Source organism: Thunnus maccoyii, chromosome 4 (genome assembly GCF_910596095.1).
Source record: "Thunnus maccoyii chromosome 4, fThuMac1.1, whole genome shotgun sequence".
In the NCBI taxonomy this organism is placed as follows: Eukaryota; Metazoa; Chordata; class Actinopteri; order Scombriformes; family Scombridae; genus Thunnus; species Thunnus maccoyii.
Window position 1 is genome coordinate 28299555 of NC_056536.1, and position 16069 is coordinate 28315623.

The following is a 16069-nucleotide window of genomic DNA, read 5'->3' on the forward strand; positions in this document are numbered from 1 at the left end:
TTAGGTTTCACTTGAGATTAATTGTAATATTTTTAATTGGATGCATAACAATTAAACAGTCTCTATTTTCTCTATAATTAGTACCGCATTGCCAAGCTCTTTCTGGTAAACTTTCTAGGAAATAATAAGGAAATTAGCTAATAATTTAATAAAGCATTACTGATGATTATATGACATTTGAAAATGAAAAATTTGATATTGAGTATAAATTGTTGGTATAATAATTTTGGAAACATATTCAAGCTGCTAACGTCAAAACTAAACAATTAAACAAACGGCTTGATAATAATAAAAAAAAAAGGAATACAAGCTGTTATCAAATGTTAACTCTTTATTTGAATAAGTAAAAAAAGGTGCAGGTATCACAGGTATCCTCTGTCTTGCTGTTATCCTTGTTGCATGAAACACACTGTTTTTTCTTTTTTTCTTCTAAAATATATTTACATGTGAAATATCCTTGTTTCCAAATTCTAATTATTTTTGAGTCATGTACAGAATCCGAGTCTAAACTGGTGATTAAACATTTATTAAAGTGCTTTTTTTTTTTCTCTTCTATCATTGCAACACAAAACATCTTTACATAGCAATACACTGTACAGTTCTGCATGTGTGTTATCATGTGTCGGGCTACCTGTTTTTAACAGCTGCACATTTATGCAAGTGTACTGTATCACAGAAGTTGTAAAGTACAATTAGTTCATTATTTTGTCTTTGAAATACAATTGAAACTTGACATATCATACAAATAAATAGTAGTCATAGCCAGGGCTATTGCATGCAAACATCAGCAATTATGTTTCTTCAAGCAGTAATACATTTCATTACTGGTGATGCATTTGAGCAGGGTGCAAACGTATCTCTTAGTGTTTTCCTTATACAATTTCTAACCAGTGTGTCTTTGCTGTACTCCATGAAATGTTTTAGATGTCATAATGATGCACACTACACAACGCTAATTTGAAAAATGGTTGAAATATCGGACCCGTGTATTAAAATAAAAAAAAAAGGAAGAAAAGGAAAAAAAATGTGACAATAATATGAAAAACTACTCCCTGTCCATTTCCACATATTGTGAATGGTTGTCGGGGGATTTGCTGTGAGTTTTACTCAAATGGAGTTTGACTGCGTGATTACTGGCAAATGTCCGACAGCAGAGCTTACATTTGAACTTTGAGTCAATGTCCTCCTCTGTGACCAGAGCCTCTGTGGCTCTGACATTGAGAGCCTTCGACAGTTCTGGCTCCTCTACCTTCGTCTGGTGCTCTATCGGCATTTTGCACATGTCTTTGATTTGGAACCCGAGATGGGATTCCAGATGGGAAATGAATGTGGTCGGTGACCTAAACTGGGAAGCGCAGTCATTGCAGTAGAAGACCGGGTGGCCCGTGTCCATGTTCTTGAGAAATTTGGTCCCTCCAGTTTTCCGCAGTTGGTATTTTACATTTGCTAACCAGTGGCTTATGGTGGTCATGGACAATCCAGTGAACTTGGAGATGTGCATCCGCTCCTGAGGGCCGAGGTCTGAGAGTAAGTATTTTCCCTCAGAGGTCAGGAAGAGGCTGGACGCAAACTGAGCTTGCAAGATGAGAAGATGGCGAGGATTCCAGTTTGACTGTCTACCTTTACGCTTGTGGACAGAGTACACCTCGGCAGACACGTCCTCAAACCGCCTGACATCTGATTCCAGTTTCATCGTTGGGATCCTTGATGGGATGGAGGGTTTTGGCGTGGTGGCTTTTGGAAGAACTTTAACCATATCGGCGATGTCGGACAGAGCGTATTTCTGCGGCATCGGGGTGGAGGGCTGTAGTAGCGAGGAACTCGGCTTGCTGTGTTTAGATTTCGTCAGGTCTATTGGTTGGTCATCAGTGACATAGAGAAAGGTGTTTTTAGGCCTATTTCTTACAGGATCTCTGAGCATTAAAGCTGGTTTCTCGCCGCCACGGTTAATGTCAGCAAATATGGACTTGGTGTGAGAAGATAGTTTATCTACTCTCGAGTTATTGGGCTTATTTGCTTTGCCCAGATGATTGTTCAGAACTGACTGCAGTGCACTAAGAGGGTTTATGCCAAGTATATCCGGAGTGTCACTGAGAGACTCTGAAGTAGTGCTGCGTCCATTGCTGGCAGAGGGGCTCGGTGTCTTGCCTCTGTCAGAGAAATCTGGGCTCAACTTCCCTTTGATCGCTTCACTCCCTTCATTCACACAGTCTGCATCAAGCTTTGAAGAGGAAGAGGAATCATCCTGACAATCGCTGTCATCATTCTCCACCAGATCAAACTTAATATTCTGACTTTCTTTACCATCGCTAATGCCAGCCTTTTCTTTTTTGATGTCCACATTTTGATGCTGTCCCTGGGGAGCCTCGACTCCCACAGCACCGTGGTAAAACTTCCCCTTTGGGGCAATCGGTCTCAGCTTGTGGTTAAATGTTTGCTTTAGCTGAGCAGGGGGAGATGCAGAGAGAGGGGTGCTTTTGATGATCCCAGAGAGCTGATAGGCAGCATGAATGCTCGGGTAGGCACTCCAGCTTGGTGTCCCTGTTTGAGCTTTATTGATGGCAGAGGCCACTGTGTTGGCTAAAGATTTAAGAATGTCCCCTCCTCCACCTGAGTCCTGTTCGAGATCCTCCTCACGGAGATAAGGGTACTTAAAAGCCCCATTGCCTGCCTTTTGATCCTCGCTCTCTAGCTTGTCATCTTTAGCTTCGGTTTCTTCCACTTTGTCTGATGTACCTTCCCCCTGGCTATCCTTCTCACTGCTCCCAGGGGGAGAATTTTTGGGAGACACCTTTTCTCCCTCAGTCTCACCGGCGGCAGGCTCAGCTAAACCCTGCATCTTTTCTATGGCCAGAGGGTCAAGCGCTAATTGTTTACCCTTCTTAGAAGCTGAGTTTGTGACTTTGATGAAGTGTCCAGTGACCATCATATGTGTGGTGAGTTGCTGAAGGGTGTCATGGGAGCTTCCGCACTCCATGCATTTAAGAATCTGAGACTTGCATGTCTCAAATTGCCACGTGTAACTCGCTCCGTTCTGATAGCCGTAGCGATTATTGTTAGCATTTGAAATGGTCGCAGCCCGTTGTGCCTCAGTGTAACCGGATACACCAGTCGTAGAGTCAGGGGAGCAAGGTCTTGCTGTTTCAAAGGCCCGTTTCTTTGCTGGTGGCAATAATTTGGGTGTGATTACTGGGATTGGCTCTTTTAAAGGCACTTTTTGGTAATGCTTAGTTTTAATCATATGGACGCTCAAATCCTGGAGTGAGTCAAAAGAATGGCCACAGAACATGCACTTCAAAACTTTCTGCGCATCCTCTTTCCCTTCCATATCTTGCAAATTTCGTTTCCTAGATTTAGAGGATGAGGCAGAAGAATTACTCTGTTTGCTGTGGTTGTTGTCCTGGTAGTGTCCACTCTTGTTCATGTGGACCGTCAGCTCCACCAGAGTGTCATAAGCAGCACTACAATCCTTACAGCGAAATCGGCTGGCTCCCGTGAACACTGAGCCACAGGGTTTGGTGCTTTGCCTGTACAGGTGCACAGAGCTGAAGAGGTTGGGTTTGGATGCAGGCTTTGGGGAGAGTGTTTGCTGCAAGGTCTTAGAGAGGGCATCCTGGTGCCAGTCAAATTCACTCTTGGTACTTCCGTTGGTGCTGTCACAGTTGGCTTTGCTGGTGTTTTTGCCTATTTTCAAGTCCATTCCTATCCCCGTCCAGTAGGAATCAGAGAGGAAGTTTGCATAGGCTGCCCTCATTTTCTCCAAGCTGCTTCCCGTCTCCTCTTTATGTTTGGAGCTACGACTTTCCTCATCCCTCTGGCTCTCAGGTGGCGAGGAGGTTTTGAAGTCTGAGAGTCTGTCACTGCTGTCGCTAAGGCGTGACTCCAACTCTGCCTCTTGATTGGAAAGGACACTAATGGGAGAATTCTGGTTGCTATAACTGTTAGTGCTCTTGTTGTCTAACTCTCTGTCGTCGGACACTTTAGGGCTGGTCTTCTCCGAGCTTTCTTCTTCGGTTTGAGTGTCGTTCTCGCCGTCTTCCTCGGCGATAGGGTCATGAAGAGGAGCGTCTTCATCAGGCATGTACACTAGAAAAAGGAAGAGATATGGAAATTAATGACATTAAAACATGTAGTTTAATCAATGTATAATTACATCTCTTAAGTACAATATTTATACAACACACATTTGTCATCAAAGAAGCCCTTTAAGACAACATAATGGTGGCTGCTCGGGAGGTTTGAGAGTATAACTGGACATAATGTCTTTACTAACAGACTGCTGCCGGTGTAACAGCACCATGTGATTCACGACAGGCCATTGACTTAGTGCTGTGTCCAAGGTTTTTCTGGCCTCAAGTTGAGATGTTTACAACAATCATTGGCCACTGAGTGACAAAAGGAAATTGATTCTTCTGGGGCCTGTTAAGTGTTATTGCAAATGACCTATTCCATAGCGATTATGGATGCCTCAAAACTGCAATGAAAATGTAAGCCTTCTGTTGTGGATAACATCTCTATTTCCCTGAAGCCAAATGTGAGCAATGGCTGAACACAAACTCAGATATTCTATTGTACCGCATTGCTCTATCAATAAATTAAAAGGCTTGACTGGAAAAGATGAGAAAACATTACTTCAGCAGACATTAGCCGGCATCACAAGGTCTCAATATGGCAAATTCTACATCAGGGAGCTGGTTTTTGTCAACAGCAAAATAAAAATATGTTGCAAATGTGAATGCTGATGAAGATGTTGATCATGCTGGTGGAAAAGCTGATTCAATTATCAGTGCTAAAACTAGACAATTATACAAAATTTCAAAAGATTACTGGCAATCTGTCATGTCATTATATTTTCCCTGACAGTCTCATAAACAGCAATTACTTCTTTCATTATTCACCTGTTCATTCTCCCAACTCAAAGAGCACAAACATTATTGCTTCAATTAACAGATAATTAAACAACAGTATTTCTAATTGACACATTTCCCATCATCCAATTAGTGGAAACTCTGACTCAGCATCGAGGGCTTTTCATGTGGCTGCAGGGTCTGCTCGACATAATATGAACACAGCTACGGAAGAATGAAAAACGTCCCATCTGACAATAACTATTTCAGATTATTTTAAATCTAACCACCCGGCAACCCACGTCAACAATTTCACAACCAATGTTTGCATATCTTTTGAAGACACCCAGCGATACACGCAGTTTTGTCGGTGTTGTCACATATCTGAGATATTTTCCGCCTCATAGTCATGTAGGAAAAAATGTGCATTTTGGGAGAGAGAGAGACGTGGCAGATGTGCTCTGAGTTAAATATGAATAGGACATAACAGCCCTGTCCAGGCACTTATGCATTTCATGTGGTTAATATTTCTTTTCTGAATAGAGGGCACTCCATGAGGGGATGGCTGAAGCCGAGCACTCAGGAGTCCCACACTGGGCGGCCCCATAGAACAGCTTCCTTCTTTGCCTTCTGAAAATACGACTTTTTTTTTTTTTTTTTATCAATATTTCACAAGTGCCTCTAGAGAAACCCTGGAGGTGAATTGCTTGCCAGCTAATGGATGAAGATGGAGATGGGATTCGGACTTTCAAAACAAACATAGAGAATGGGGCCTGGTGAACAAGAGGCTGCGTGCACACACACACACACACACAGATACACACACACACACACACCCTAGATCCCCAATGTGCTGTGACCTTGATCCACCGCGAGAGGGATGTTTTGATTGGCCAACCGAGATCAGTGATGGCCTCCAAAACACCCTTGATGCTAAGGGAGAGAGTTGTCAAGAGCACAGAGGTATGTTTTATTTATAGTCTTATATATAGTATTCACAGTGAAGGAGAACACCAATGGCTATGACAAGCTCCCAGTTGATGTCCTCTCTCTTCAAAGTTGCCACTAAAACTGAAAGACTGGTAAGAATGAACACTAAAGTGGGGAGATGAGCATTTTTCCAGTCCAGTGGAAAGGCTATTTCCTGCATATTTTATGCAACTTAAAACTCACCAATACACACGATTCAGTTCCACCTACCCTATTAGTACAATAATTCCACTAAGAAGCAGACTCAGCACAGTTTTTTCCTGAAAATAACCACTTACATGTAGTTTAATTGTATTTTAATGTGTGTGTTTGTGTTGTATCTTGGTATTTGAGGATGGAATTGACAGAGATTAACAGCTGCCCTTCCTGCTGTTCTATGCCTTTCTATCAGATGCCCTAAGTAGCAGACATCCAGAGGCACCAATTAACCTTCTGGCAGGGATCACTCCGAGATACCCGCATGTCTAACTCTGCTTCTCACTCCATTTGTAACTGTGCTTTGCCAGCTCCTGCCCTGCCACAGCAATGTGTCCATGCCAGGCTGCATTACTCTTTAATGCAAGATCAGATTCAAGGACAACTCCACATTAAAAAAAAAAAAAACAGACAACACCCAGAAAAGATTGTTATATTATGACAAATAAGTTTGTCAAGAAATACAGAAAAAGCTGCTGATATGCTTCATTAAACAGCGTTGTTGAAAGAGTTAGAACTTGTGCGTCATAGTGGAACCAAAAGTTAAGTGAAGTGCTCTCAGGCCCTTTTTTTTTTTTTGGCAACTTTGAAAAAAATAGGAAATGCCTGCTTTGAAAATGTTGTGCTAGAGTCCAAGCAATGCAACTCCCAGCTAACTAGCCTTACAAAACAAGAGGCTGGCATGCCTTGCCTGAGATTTAGCATGTCATAAACTGCTGTAAAGCCTCCAATCTGTGTCACTACAAATTTATATCTTCAGACAGAGATATGCAAAGGTCAAAAAACCTGAGGTGTCCATCATAAATCAGGCAGCTGAAGTGTTTATAACCTTTATCCGTTAGAGCAGACTCTTGGCATAGCAAGGCCTGGATTTACAGAAGCAGCAGCCTGTTTCTCAGCCAAAGGGCTTTTTTCCCCCCTTACATCTAAAGAAACGAGCTAACTGCATAGGCAATAGTAGATTACATTTACTGCTACATCCACAGCAGGACGGTGTCCAGCTGGATTTGTCCTGAAAGCTTACATGACAATATATTTAGAACTCCACTTTAAGCATTTGTATCTTCATAGAGCACAATCCTATCTCCCCCCGTGTAAGTGTGTCTATTCAAGACGTGTCAATCATTTCAGAAATGTGTGTGCCAGCTGTAAAACGGCATTCTGTTTCCAATATTAACATGCCAGTAGAAACTTTTGTAATGGTGAGAACATCAACATTTATCCCTTGGAAGGTCAACATTTCCTTCATTAATCTGACAAGCCACAGAGAGTTAGCAGCCTGAGGAGCTTAGCTAATGGACAGCTGCAATACCCAGCGCAGGACTTTGTGAGTATCCGAGGTAACACTATCTTCAGAGAAGATTGGGTAATTCATAGGTGCCAGTGACAGGTCTGCACGTCTGTGCCACTTTCCCCAGCGCTCTCTGGTTGTCTCAAGCTACAGTTTTTGCTGCTCGCAAATCAATATCTCTTTTTACTTCTCATTGATTGCCTAGCGGTGGGACCAACCTAAGCAGGACTGTTATGACATTTCTAGATTTCCCCCTGTCCTTGGAACAATCAATTACACGCGCATGGCAATCAAAACCTCTTTGCAAAATGAACCTGCTCCATGACATTTTCATCTCCCGGATTTATGCCATGTAAAGAAAAAAAAAAAAAAAGAAGAAGAAGGAAAAAAAAAAAAAAGGGAGGCCTTCTGGATAGGCAGAGCACACGTTAACAACGCAGGTCAGGATCACTGAGCAATCTCCAGGCTGTCTCAGTAACCATCATCACTTTCTCCTTTCTGTTTTCACTCACATATAAGCAACGTACTCTCTTAATTGCGTCTGTAGATTTAAAAACACTTAGTCACCGTGCTCATCTGCGGTTATAAATAGGTGTGAAACGTCAGTCAAAAAGTAGCTGCTGTACAAAACATAATTCTAAACAAAAGTTGTGAAGCTCTTTTGTGCCCGCAATTCTAGAAACAAGGTATGTGTTTATAAAAAGTCACCACAATGTGATTTTCTTCAGTGAGCTATCATTAGAATGAGGCACACATGCCACAAGGTTTATTATTTGACAGTGATATCTGACTAACTCGGTGAGCGCTGCGTGTCAAGATCAAATAAGATACATTGTCAGACATCCTGATGATAGTCTTGATGACACATCTAAAGTTAATTCTGAACTGAATCACATGAGAAATAGTGAAGAGCTAATTCTGAGCCCTGGAGCCATCTGTAAAGATCTGTAAACACCTCTCTCTTCATTGTTCCCTGTCAGGAAACAGTCTCCCCGAGCCCAAGGACACTGCAGAATAAAGAGAGAACAATCACACACACAGGCTGCTCCCTTTGACAAAAATTTATCTGGAGGTTAATTAATATCACGGAATAAAATAGTTTCTGACTTGCTTTTCAATAGGAATGTGTCATTAGTTCCCATCTGACCCGTTTTTTTTTCATTTCAATACTTCTGTTAAATGACTCCCAAACTGGTGACAACACAGTAGCTGAGTCTACATTATGTTAGGTATTAAGAATCGATCGGTTATTAACAGTATTGTGGTTCATATGGTGCGGTAAAAATAAAAAGGATGTATAGATTAGATAATAAAAAGCGGGTTTAAAAGCAGCCATGAACCCCCCCCCCCCCACACACAAAGGGGTTTTGTTGGAGCGTTCTGAGGGTTTGACTCCATGAGACGGAAACACTCATTAATTTTTGTATACATGAAGAAGATGTTACTTAAAGCGCATTACTTACTTCACTAAACACAAGCTATTCATGCAGATAAATGCCTTGCTTTCATACACCCTCAACTTTAATATTTAATAGTCTAATATAATCAAATAAAAACTTGCAGCTCAAAAAAAAAAAAAAAAAGAAAGAAAAAGAAAAGACACGGACAACTTGAGGACAGATTGTGAACACAGCAAATGGCACAATGTGCTCAGATGGACCCAGAGCCAGATTAATATGATAGGATCGCAAATATGACACCATATCCTGCCATCTGGCTGTTCATTTGGGCAAAAATGATCACAATAATTATGGCTATTAATCAAAAATGTTTTCACAACCAACATTCTGTTAACTAAAAACACAGAGAAGTTTGGAATGCATGATCATCACCCTGATAAACACTAAGAAATATCCGAAAGGCAGTCAGTCTGAGCATCCGCAGCCTTCTGAGCGTGTTATGTTCGAGTTACAGGGGGGAATTTTTATGTATGTAATGATACAAATGTAGGAATTTCTAAAAAGTCTGTCTTTGCATGTTGTACGGATGCTAATCATGATATTTACTGAGCCACGTCAGATTGCCCTGCCTAGCTCCCGGAGCCCCTTCCTTCCAATGATGTCACCGAGCGACGCTGCTCCTTTTGATGCCTACGAGAAGCTTCTGCTTCAAGACGCATCAGTCGGCCCACTGCCTAATTGGAAGTGAGCGGTTGGAGAGCATTGCAATCTGCACTCCAGCACCTAAGTCATCACTTTGAACATGCCACAGCCGCCGCATCACATGCAGTTGCCTGGTGTTGCATCTCACCAAAGGGTCCCTTATCAGCACCAGCAGAGACAATTATACACACAACATTCCCATCCTGTCCTCTACACATCTACCAAACAAGCTATTCAAAGCTGATATTGTGAGTAAGGTGGATATTAGATGTATTTATGCTAGAGATGAAACAAATTAATCTGCAACTATGTTGATAATTCGGTCATTTTTTAAGAGAAAATGCTGAAATATTTCTGGCTTGTGATAATTTGAAGACATTATCTTGGGCTCTAAGAAAATAATAATGGGTATTTTTCACTATTTTCTGACATTTTTTAGACAAAACAATTAATCAAGAAAATAATTTTCAGATTAATCAATAATGAAAATAATCATTTTTGCAGCCCTGATAATACATATGGATAGAAACAGAGACTTTTAAAGGTTTGGTTCACCCAAATTACAAAAAGTACTGTAATAAAATACAATTTTGAGGTGCTTCTGCTTTACATGAGAAGCTCCAGTTTACGCTACTTTACACTTCAACTCCACCATAATACAGATGGAAATATTGTACTTTTTTACTACATTTATTTGACAGCTGTTGTTACAAGTTACTTTTAAAATTAAGATTTTACATTTAAAACATATGATCCGTTTATAGAATATGATGCATAATTATACTTTTACTTTTGATCTTGGACTTTTACTTGTAATGGACTGTTTTTATGGTGTAGCATTGCTACTTTTACTTGAGTAAACTATCTGAATACTTCCTCAACCACAATGAGTCTGTGAGTCCACAAACAAAACAGGCAGATATCTAGTGAGAGAATATGTTTTTTTGCTATTTCTTTGAACCAACCCATTAAAGTTATTGGACACTCAACACGTTGCAATGTACTGTTTTGTATAAGTAGTTAAAATATACTGTACACAGTGCAACAGTCCCCTGTTCATTCTCTCCTGCTAACAAGCAAAGGTAAATATAAACAATATGGCGAGCTTGCTTGCAGGATAACATTGCAACTGAAGAGGCTTAAAAGCCTCAGTGTATATTTGTCAGATTATAGATGATCTTTTCTGCCCTGACTGATACAAAGTTCCAGTTGGTGGAGCAGAAGCAGGGCGGCTTCAGTGCCACTGTTTTTTCCACTGGCAGGATGGGAGCAGCCTCGCGCCGCTCTGTCACTTGGTTTCTGAAGAGCCCGTGACACGGCTCTCCAGGAGCGACATGATGAGGTCTGATGGTTCCTTTCTGCAGAATAGCAGTTTACCCCTCATTCACCCTTATCAGAGAGTGAACCCATCATCTTACAGTACGCCACTCAAACTGCTTCGCATAATGGAGCTGACCAGTCGAGCAAACAGGGCGGTACTAATAAAAGACCATCTTGCTTCGGTTCAAATTTCCCTGATTGAATGTCAGTCAGGAATGTTTGCGTGGCAGCGGGGAGGAAAGTGGGCCATCGTTTAAAGGACGACTGCCTTGCACACATAAGGCCTTTGTTCTAGTTTTATGAGATACTGAGTGAAAGGTATGATGGTCTACACTCGCCTAACGTGCTGTTTGTTTTTCATGCCCACTAGCCCGACTAAATAAAGAGCTTTTCAATTCCAAATTCATTCGCTGATCGTCTGAGGTTTTGTTGTTTCATCATATGATTCAGTTTTATTTTGCATCTATGGGGCAATATCCAGGATTTAATTGTTTTCAATATCAAATCGATCTTTTATTTCCTTGTATTATTCCATGATATAAAAGTATAAAGCCAGTTGGGAGCCTCTTTTACTCTTTTTGCTTCATGGGACTGTGCTCCATTTAGTCCTCCCCTGAGATCTGAAGACATATATACACACAGTACATACAGTCCCTGCATCATAAACTTTGCATGAACCCTAAACGCCGGCCCTCCCAAACAACAACAGCCCTCCATCAAGGTCAGGCCTTGATGAATCTGATAGTGCAGCTGGAAGAGACTATGTGTATTCTATTAAAACAATCTGCATTTCACTAACTCTTCCCGCCCGCTCTGTCCCTGTATGGATCTTTCATTAGATTCTGGATGGGCTCCAGCCAAAGCTTTCCTTGTACAAGCAGTTTTATGCAGTTTTCAGCAAAGGGAGGCATTTTTTTACATTCCAAGTTCATTAATAGTAGATTGCCACTTTTTCCCTTCATTAAATACAATGAGGCTACAGAGTGAATTTGCAGCTGAAGCGTGGTACTGTCAGTTTCTAGTGGGACCAAAGGCTGCTTCATGGCAAGCATAAAGGGAGTGAAGCAAGCCCGCCAAACCTGGAGCTCTGTGGGACAAGATGAGCAACAGTAAGAGAGGCAGAAATGCTTCAAAACAGCCCGCTCCCTCCTATTCAGATTCATTTTAATGGCAAATTTGTTGTCAAGTGTCCCCCACAAAATGATTAGGGCCCGCTGTTTTCTGAAAAGTGCAAACTTCTGGATTTGCCTGGTGCGCACTGTCACTTTGACAGCCCATTCTGAGAACAATGGCTGCCCAAATAGTGAAATGTGTTGGCACCCAATAGTTGAAAGTTTCCCCTCAAAACAGGCTTTCTGCTGTTTGTGGGTATTCTGCTGTGTTGATATCTAGATGTTGATTAGAATGAAAAAAGGAGCCAGTGAATTGGGCTCCGCGGAGCAGGCACATCAACCATTGTAAGAGATTGACAGTCACTCCATTGAGCCAATTATTTCTCTTCATAAGACCTGTTTCTATAAAAACTGGTTAAAGACTACAGTCATTGTTAGAAAGTCTGAACTAAACTACTGGTAGAATTTACAGAAAACCAACAGCATTTAATGGGAGCCACTTTGTGTTACTTTTACTACGTGGAATAATTACAGACATAACACTGTTTCTATTAAAAGGTAGAGTCAGTGATTCTGGAGGAAGATTGTTCAATACATTTTTTTGTCAAAATCAGCAAATATCTCCCTATTGTCTGTTAGCTGTCTGTTCCGTGTGTGCACTGAAAAAAAATGGTGGTGTTCATACACAGCCGTGGATCTGTAAATGGAAAACAAACAAAGTGGCTATTCCAGCCAATCAGCAGGGGGCGCTCATGCTCGTGAACAGGATAGAGGGAAGTCTATGGAAGATTTTATTGGATTTTAATAGTTGTAACCCACGAATATCTCACTATCCACAAACATGTAATTTTTTTTTGTGTTGTGTAAAGTCATATCCACAAAAATACAGAGCAATATGCAAATACGCATAACTTACTCTGTAAACACATTTGTGGATCCATTTGTACATTTGAAATGGGTTTTGCACATTTGTGGATCGTTTCCTGTCAATTTATGACGGAAACATTGTGGGGCGCTTTGGATATCGCTCCTGCACAGCAGCCTCCCTCATCAGTGTATGTGAATGGGTGAATGCTGTATTGTAGAGTGCTTTGAGTGATCGATAAGACTAGAAAAGTGCTATATAAGTGCAGTCTATTTACTCATTATAAGAGTATTTAAATACAACTTGATTAAAGTACACTTAAAGACATTAAAACACAAAGTAAATACACTTTTTTCATATTTAAATGTAATACAAAAAGTAATAATGTGCTTTAAATGAACTTATTGCTGTTCTTTTACATATTAAGTACACTTAAAATGTATTTTACTTTTATTAGGGAAAAGTTGAGGACGTGTCAACTCTGGTCGAAGCAGCAGGCGGGTGTGTGTGTGCACGATACGAACACAAACACAACTTTTTTATTGTTTGTTGTCTCCTGTTGTACGGATGCGGATGCTAGGTAGACTCTAGAGGCTAGTAACTGCGCCTCACATTTGTGGATTGTTTCGACAGATCAGCTGCGGTACAAATTGGACAAAAATCCACCAACAAATCGGAGTCACGTGGCTCACAAACTGACAGGAAGCGATCCACAAATGTGTAAATATAACTTTAAATGTATTTTTGTGGTGAAACTATTCACATTTGTAAAATCTATAACATTTTTATGTGAAATTAAAATATGTGTTTACAGAGTAAGTTATGCATATTTGTAAATTATTCTGTATTTTTGTGACTTTTCACAACACAAATAAAATAATACATGTTTGTAGATAGTCAGACATTTGTGGTTCGTCTTCTCTGGGTTACAACTATTAAAGTCCAATAAAAACTTCCACAGAAGTCATCAGAGCAGCTGTCTGTGTGAGGACATGACAGTCTCCCGTCTCCCGCACCCGTTGAATGGTGGGGGGGAGGTTTGGCCAACTGGAGACAGAGAGGCCGTGGCCAATTCACATAGAAAGTGTTTTCTCACGGAGCAGATACGCTTCCATTTTATTAAATGTTTCAATCCACACTGAATCTGAGACAGTCTCACGGAGACCCCCCGCGTTCTTTTGTGTTCCACATATATTCCTGTTGCATTTAGTGAGCATAATCTGAGCAGGCAGCTGTTTAAATCACACAAATATCCCACTGTATATGTGTTCTCAACTTATTAACTGTATCAATGAATCAATAAATACAAACACTGTCGATTTCTTCCTGTGGAGTCGACATGCAAACTATTTTGGTTTATGGTTGGCACAGTAAATTTCTGTGGTCAGTCAGCCTGGTGAAGGCAGTTTGAAGGCGGAGGATGTGGATGGACTGTTGTGCTCACATGAGATTAATTTTTTTCTGCTCGTGATAAAGTGTGAGAGGAACAGAAGTGACTCTACAGCTGGCACATCGCTCTGAACTCCGCCATACTTCTCTTTCGGTTGTTGCCTTGGCAATGTGCATCCATGAATTTGGGGGGGGTGGAGCTTCTGAAGTAGCACGAAGGGAGGGGTGTGTTTGTTTGGGTGTTTAGTTCAAGTATCAACAATCTTCCTCTAGAATGACTATATCTACCTTTAAAGGACCAGTGTGTAGGATTTAGTGGCATCTAGTGGTGAGACTGCAGATTACAACCAACTGAATACACCTCCTCTCCCCCTCCAAACATGTAGGAGAACCTACAGCAGCTGCAAAACTCATGAAAAACGTGAAAGGCCCTCTCTAGAGCCAGTGTTTGGTTTGTCTGTTCGGGCTACTGTAGAAACATGGTGGTGCAATATGGCGGCCTCCGCGGAAGGGGACCCGCTCCTTATGTAGATATAAAGGGCTCATTCTAAGGTAACGAAAACACAACAGTTCTTATTTTCAGGTGATTATTCACTAATTAATACATACTTATGAATATTATATTCCATTTTTGCTCCAGTCTGTTCTGCTAGATGCCACTAAATCTTACACACTGCTCCTTTAACTGTTAAAGTTGAATACTTTTCAGAATGAACACATAAAAGAAATAATAGTCTAATCTAGGCACATTTCCTTTGTTGTGTGTTCATTTTTTTGGAAAATTATTCTCAAATCACCTACAATAAAAGAAACAAAAGCAGATGTGGTGCCCTGTATGTGTGGGATATATGTTCATTAATGCCACACTGCAAACATATCAAAGCTGTTCAAATATTTCCACTGGAAAAGTCAATGCAACAAAAATATTTTCTCTGTGCTATATCCTCATTTAGCCTACGAGTCAGCGGCATGACATTTCTAAGGTGTTCGGCTGTAATGGAGGAGGAGTAGGTGCCGACTGCAAGACGAGTGCAGAGCCTTTTTATTCATTGCATGGGAGAAAGTGGTTAATTTATTGAAAAGAAGGTAGGCGGACGAAGCAGCGGAACGGAACTGATACCCTGCGTGGCTGTAGGTTGTGCACCGAGGGGGAGGGAAGGAGGGTGGAAAGGAGTGAGGTGCGGGGGGGGGGGGGGGGAGAGAGAAAAAGGGAGGTTGAGGGAGGCGGAGACCAGAGCGACAGAGGAACGGTTAATGGAAATGAGTGACAGGCTTTCAGAATGATTTACAACGGGTGGCGCTGCGGCAGAGCCGGCGCTTGATGGATGATCCTGAAAGACGGAGACGAACCATAAATCATGTCTTTGAATCATTGACAGAGATAAAGGAGGGGGAGAAAAAGCAATGGCATTGACGTTCATTCTTCCAATAATGTACATTGACGAGTTACACTACGGAGCCTTAATTAAAAAGTGAACACGGGTCTTCTCCCTCTCTCAACCCCCTCCCCCCCCCCCCCCCCCCCCCCCCCCCCCCCCACCTCCCCCTTCCCTCCCACCCCCCCCTCCGGCTATGCTCCTCTAACCCTCTCTTCTCTATTGCGATATCAATGGTAATTAAAGATGCAGCATCCCCAGCCCCTGTCCCATAGCCACTTCCTCCAGCTTCCCACAGCAGCCAGATTAGATAAGTGCTCTGCTAAAAGATAATGTCACCCCTCAACAATATCAATGTGGGTCGGGCCCATTTGTTTCTACATCTGTAAACACACACACATAAACCGAGACGAGCGGGAGAAAGAGGCTAGCTTTGTTTCTTTAGAGGGGAAAACAAATAGCAAACCGAGGGTTATGTACACATGCACGGACAAAAACTAAACACTACAAGTCTTGGTTTACGCGGGTTCCTGATGGTTTTAACTTACAAAATAGCATTGGAAAAATTTATCACAAGAGGAG

General features: G+C 41.5%; 1 protein-coding gene across 5 annotated transcripts in view; it reads right to left on the reverse strand.

The window, feature by feature from the left end:
• Nucleotides 1-335: 335 nt before the first annotated feature.
• LOC121895173 (teashirt homolog 2) overlaps nucleotides 336-16069 on the reverse strand; it is a 100820-nt gene continuing 85086 nt past the window's right edge. For all 5 annotated transcript variants that reach the window (XM_042408089.1, XM_042408087.1, XM_042408086.1 and 2 more), the window contains one exon: nucleotides 336-4086. In XM_042408089.1, the coding sequence (XP_042264023.1) occupies nucleotides 1046-4086 (3041 nt within the window). In that variant the 3' untranslated portion in view covers nucleotides 336-1045. The remainder of the gene's footprint in view (nucleotides 4087-16069) is intronic.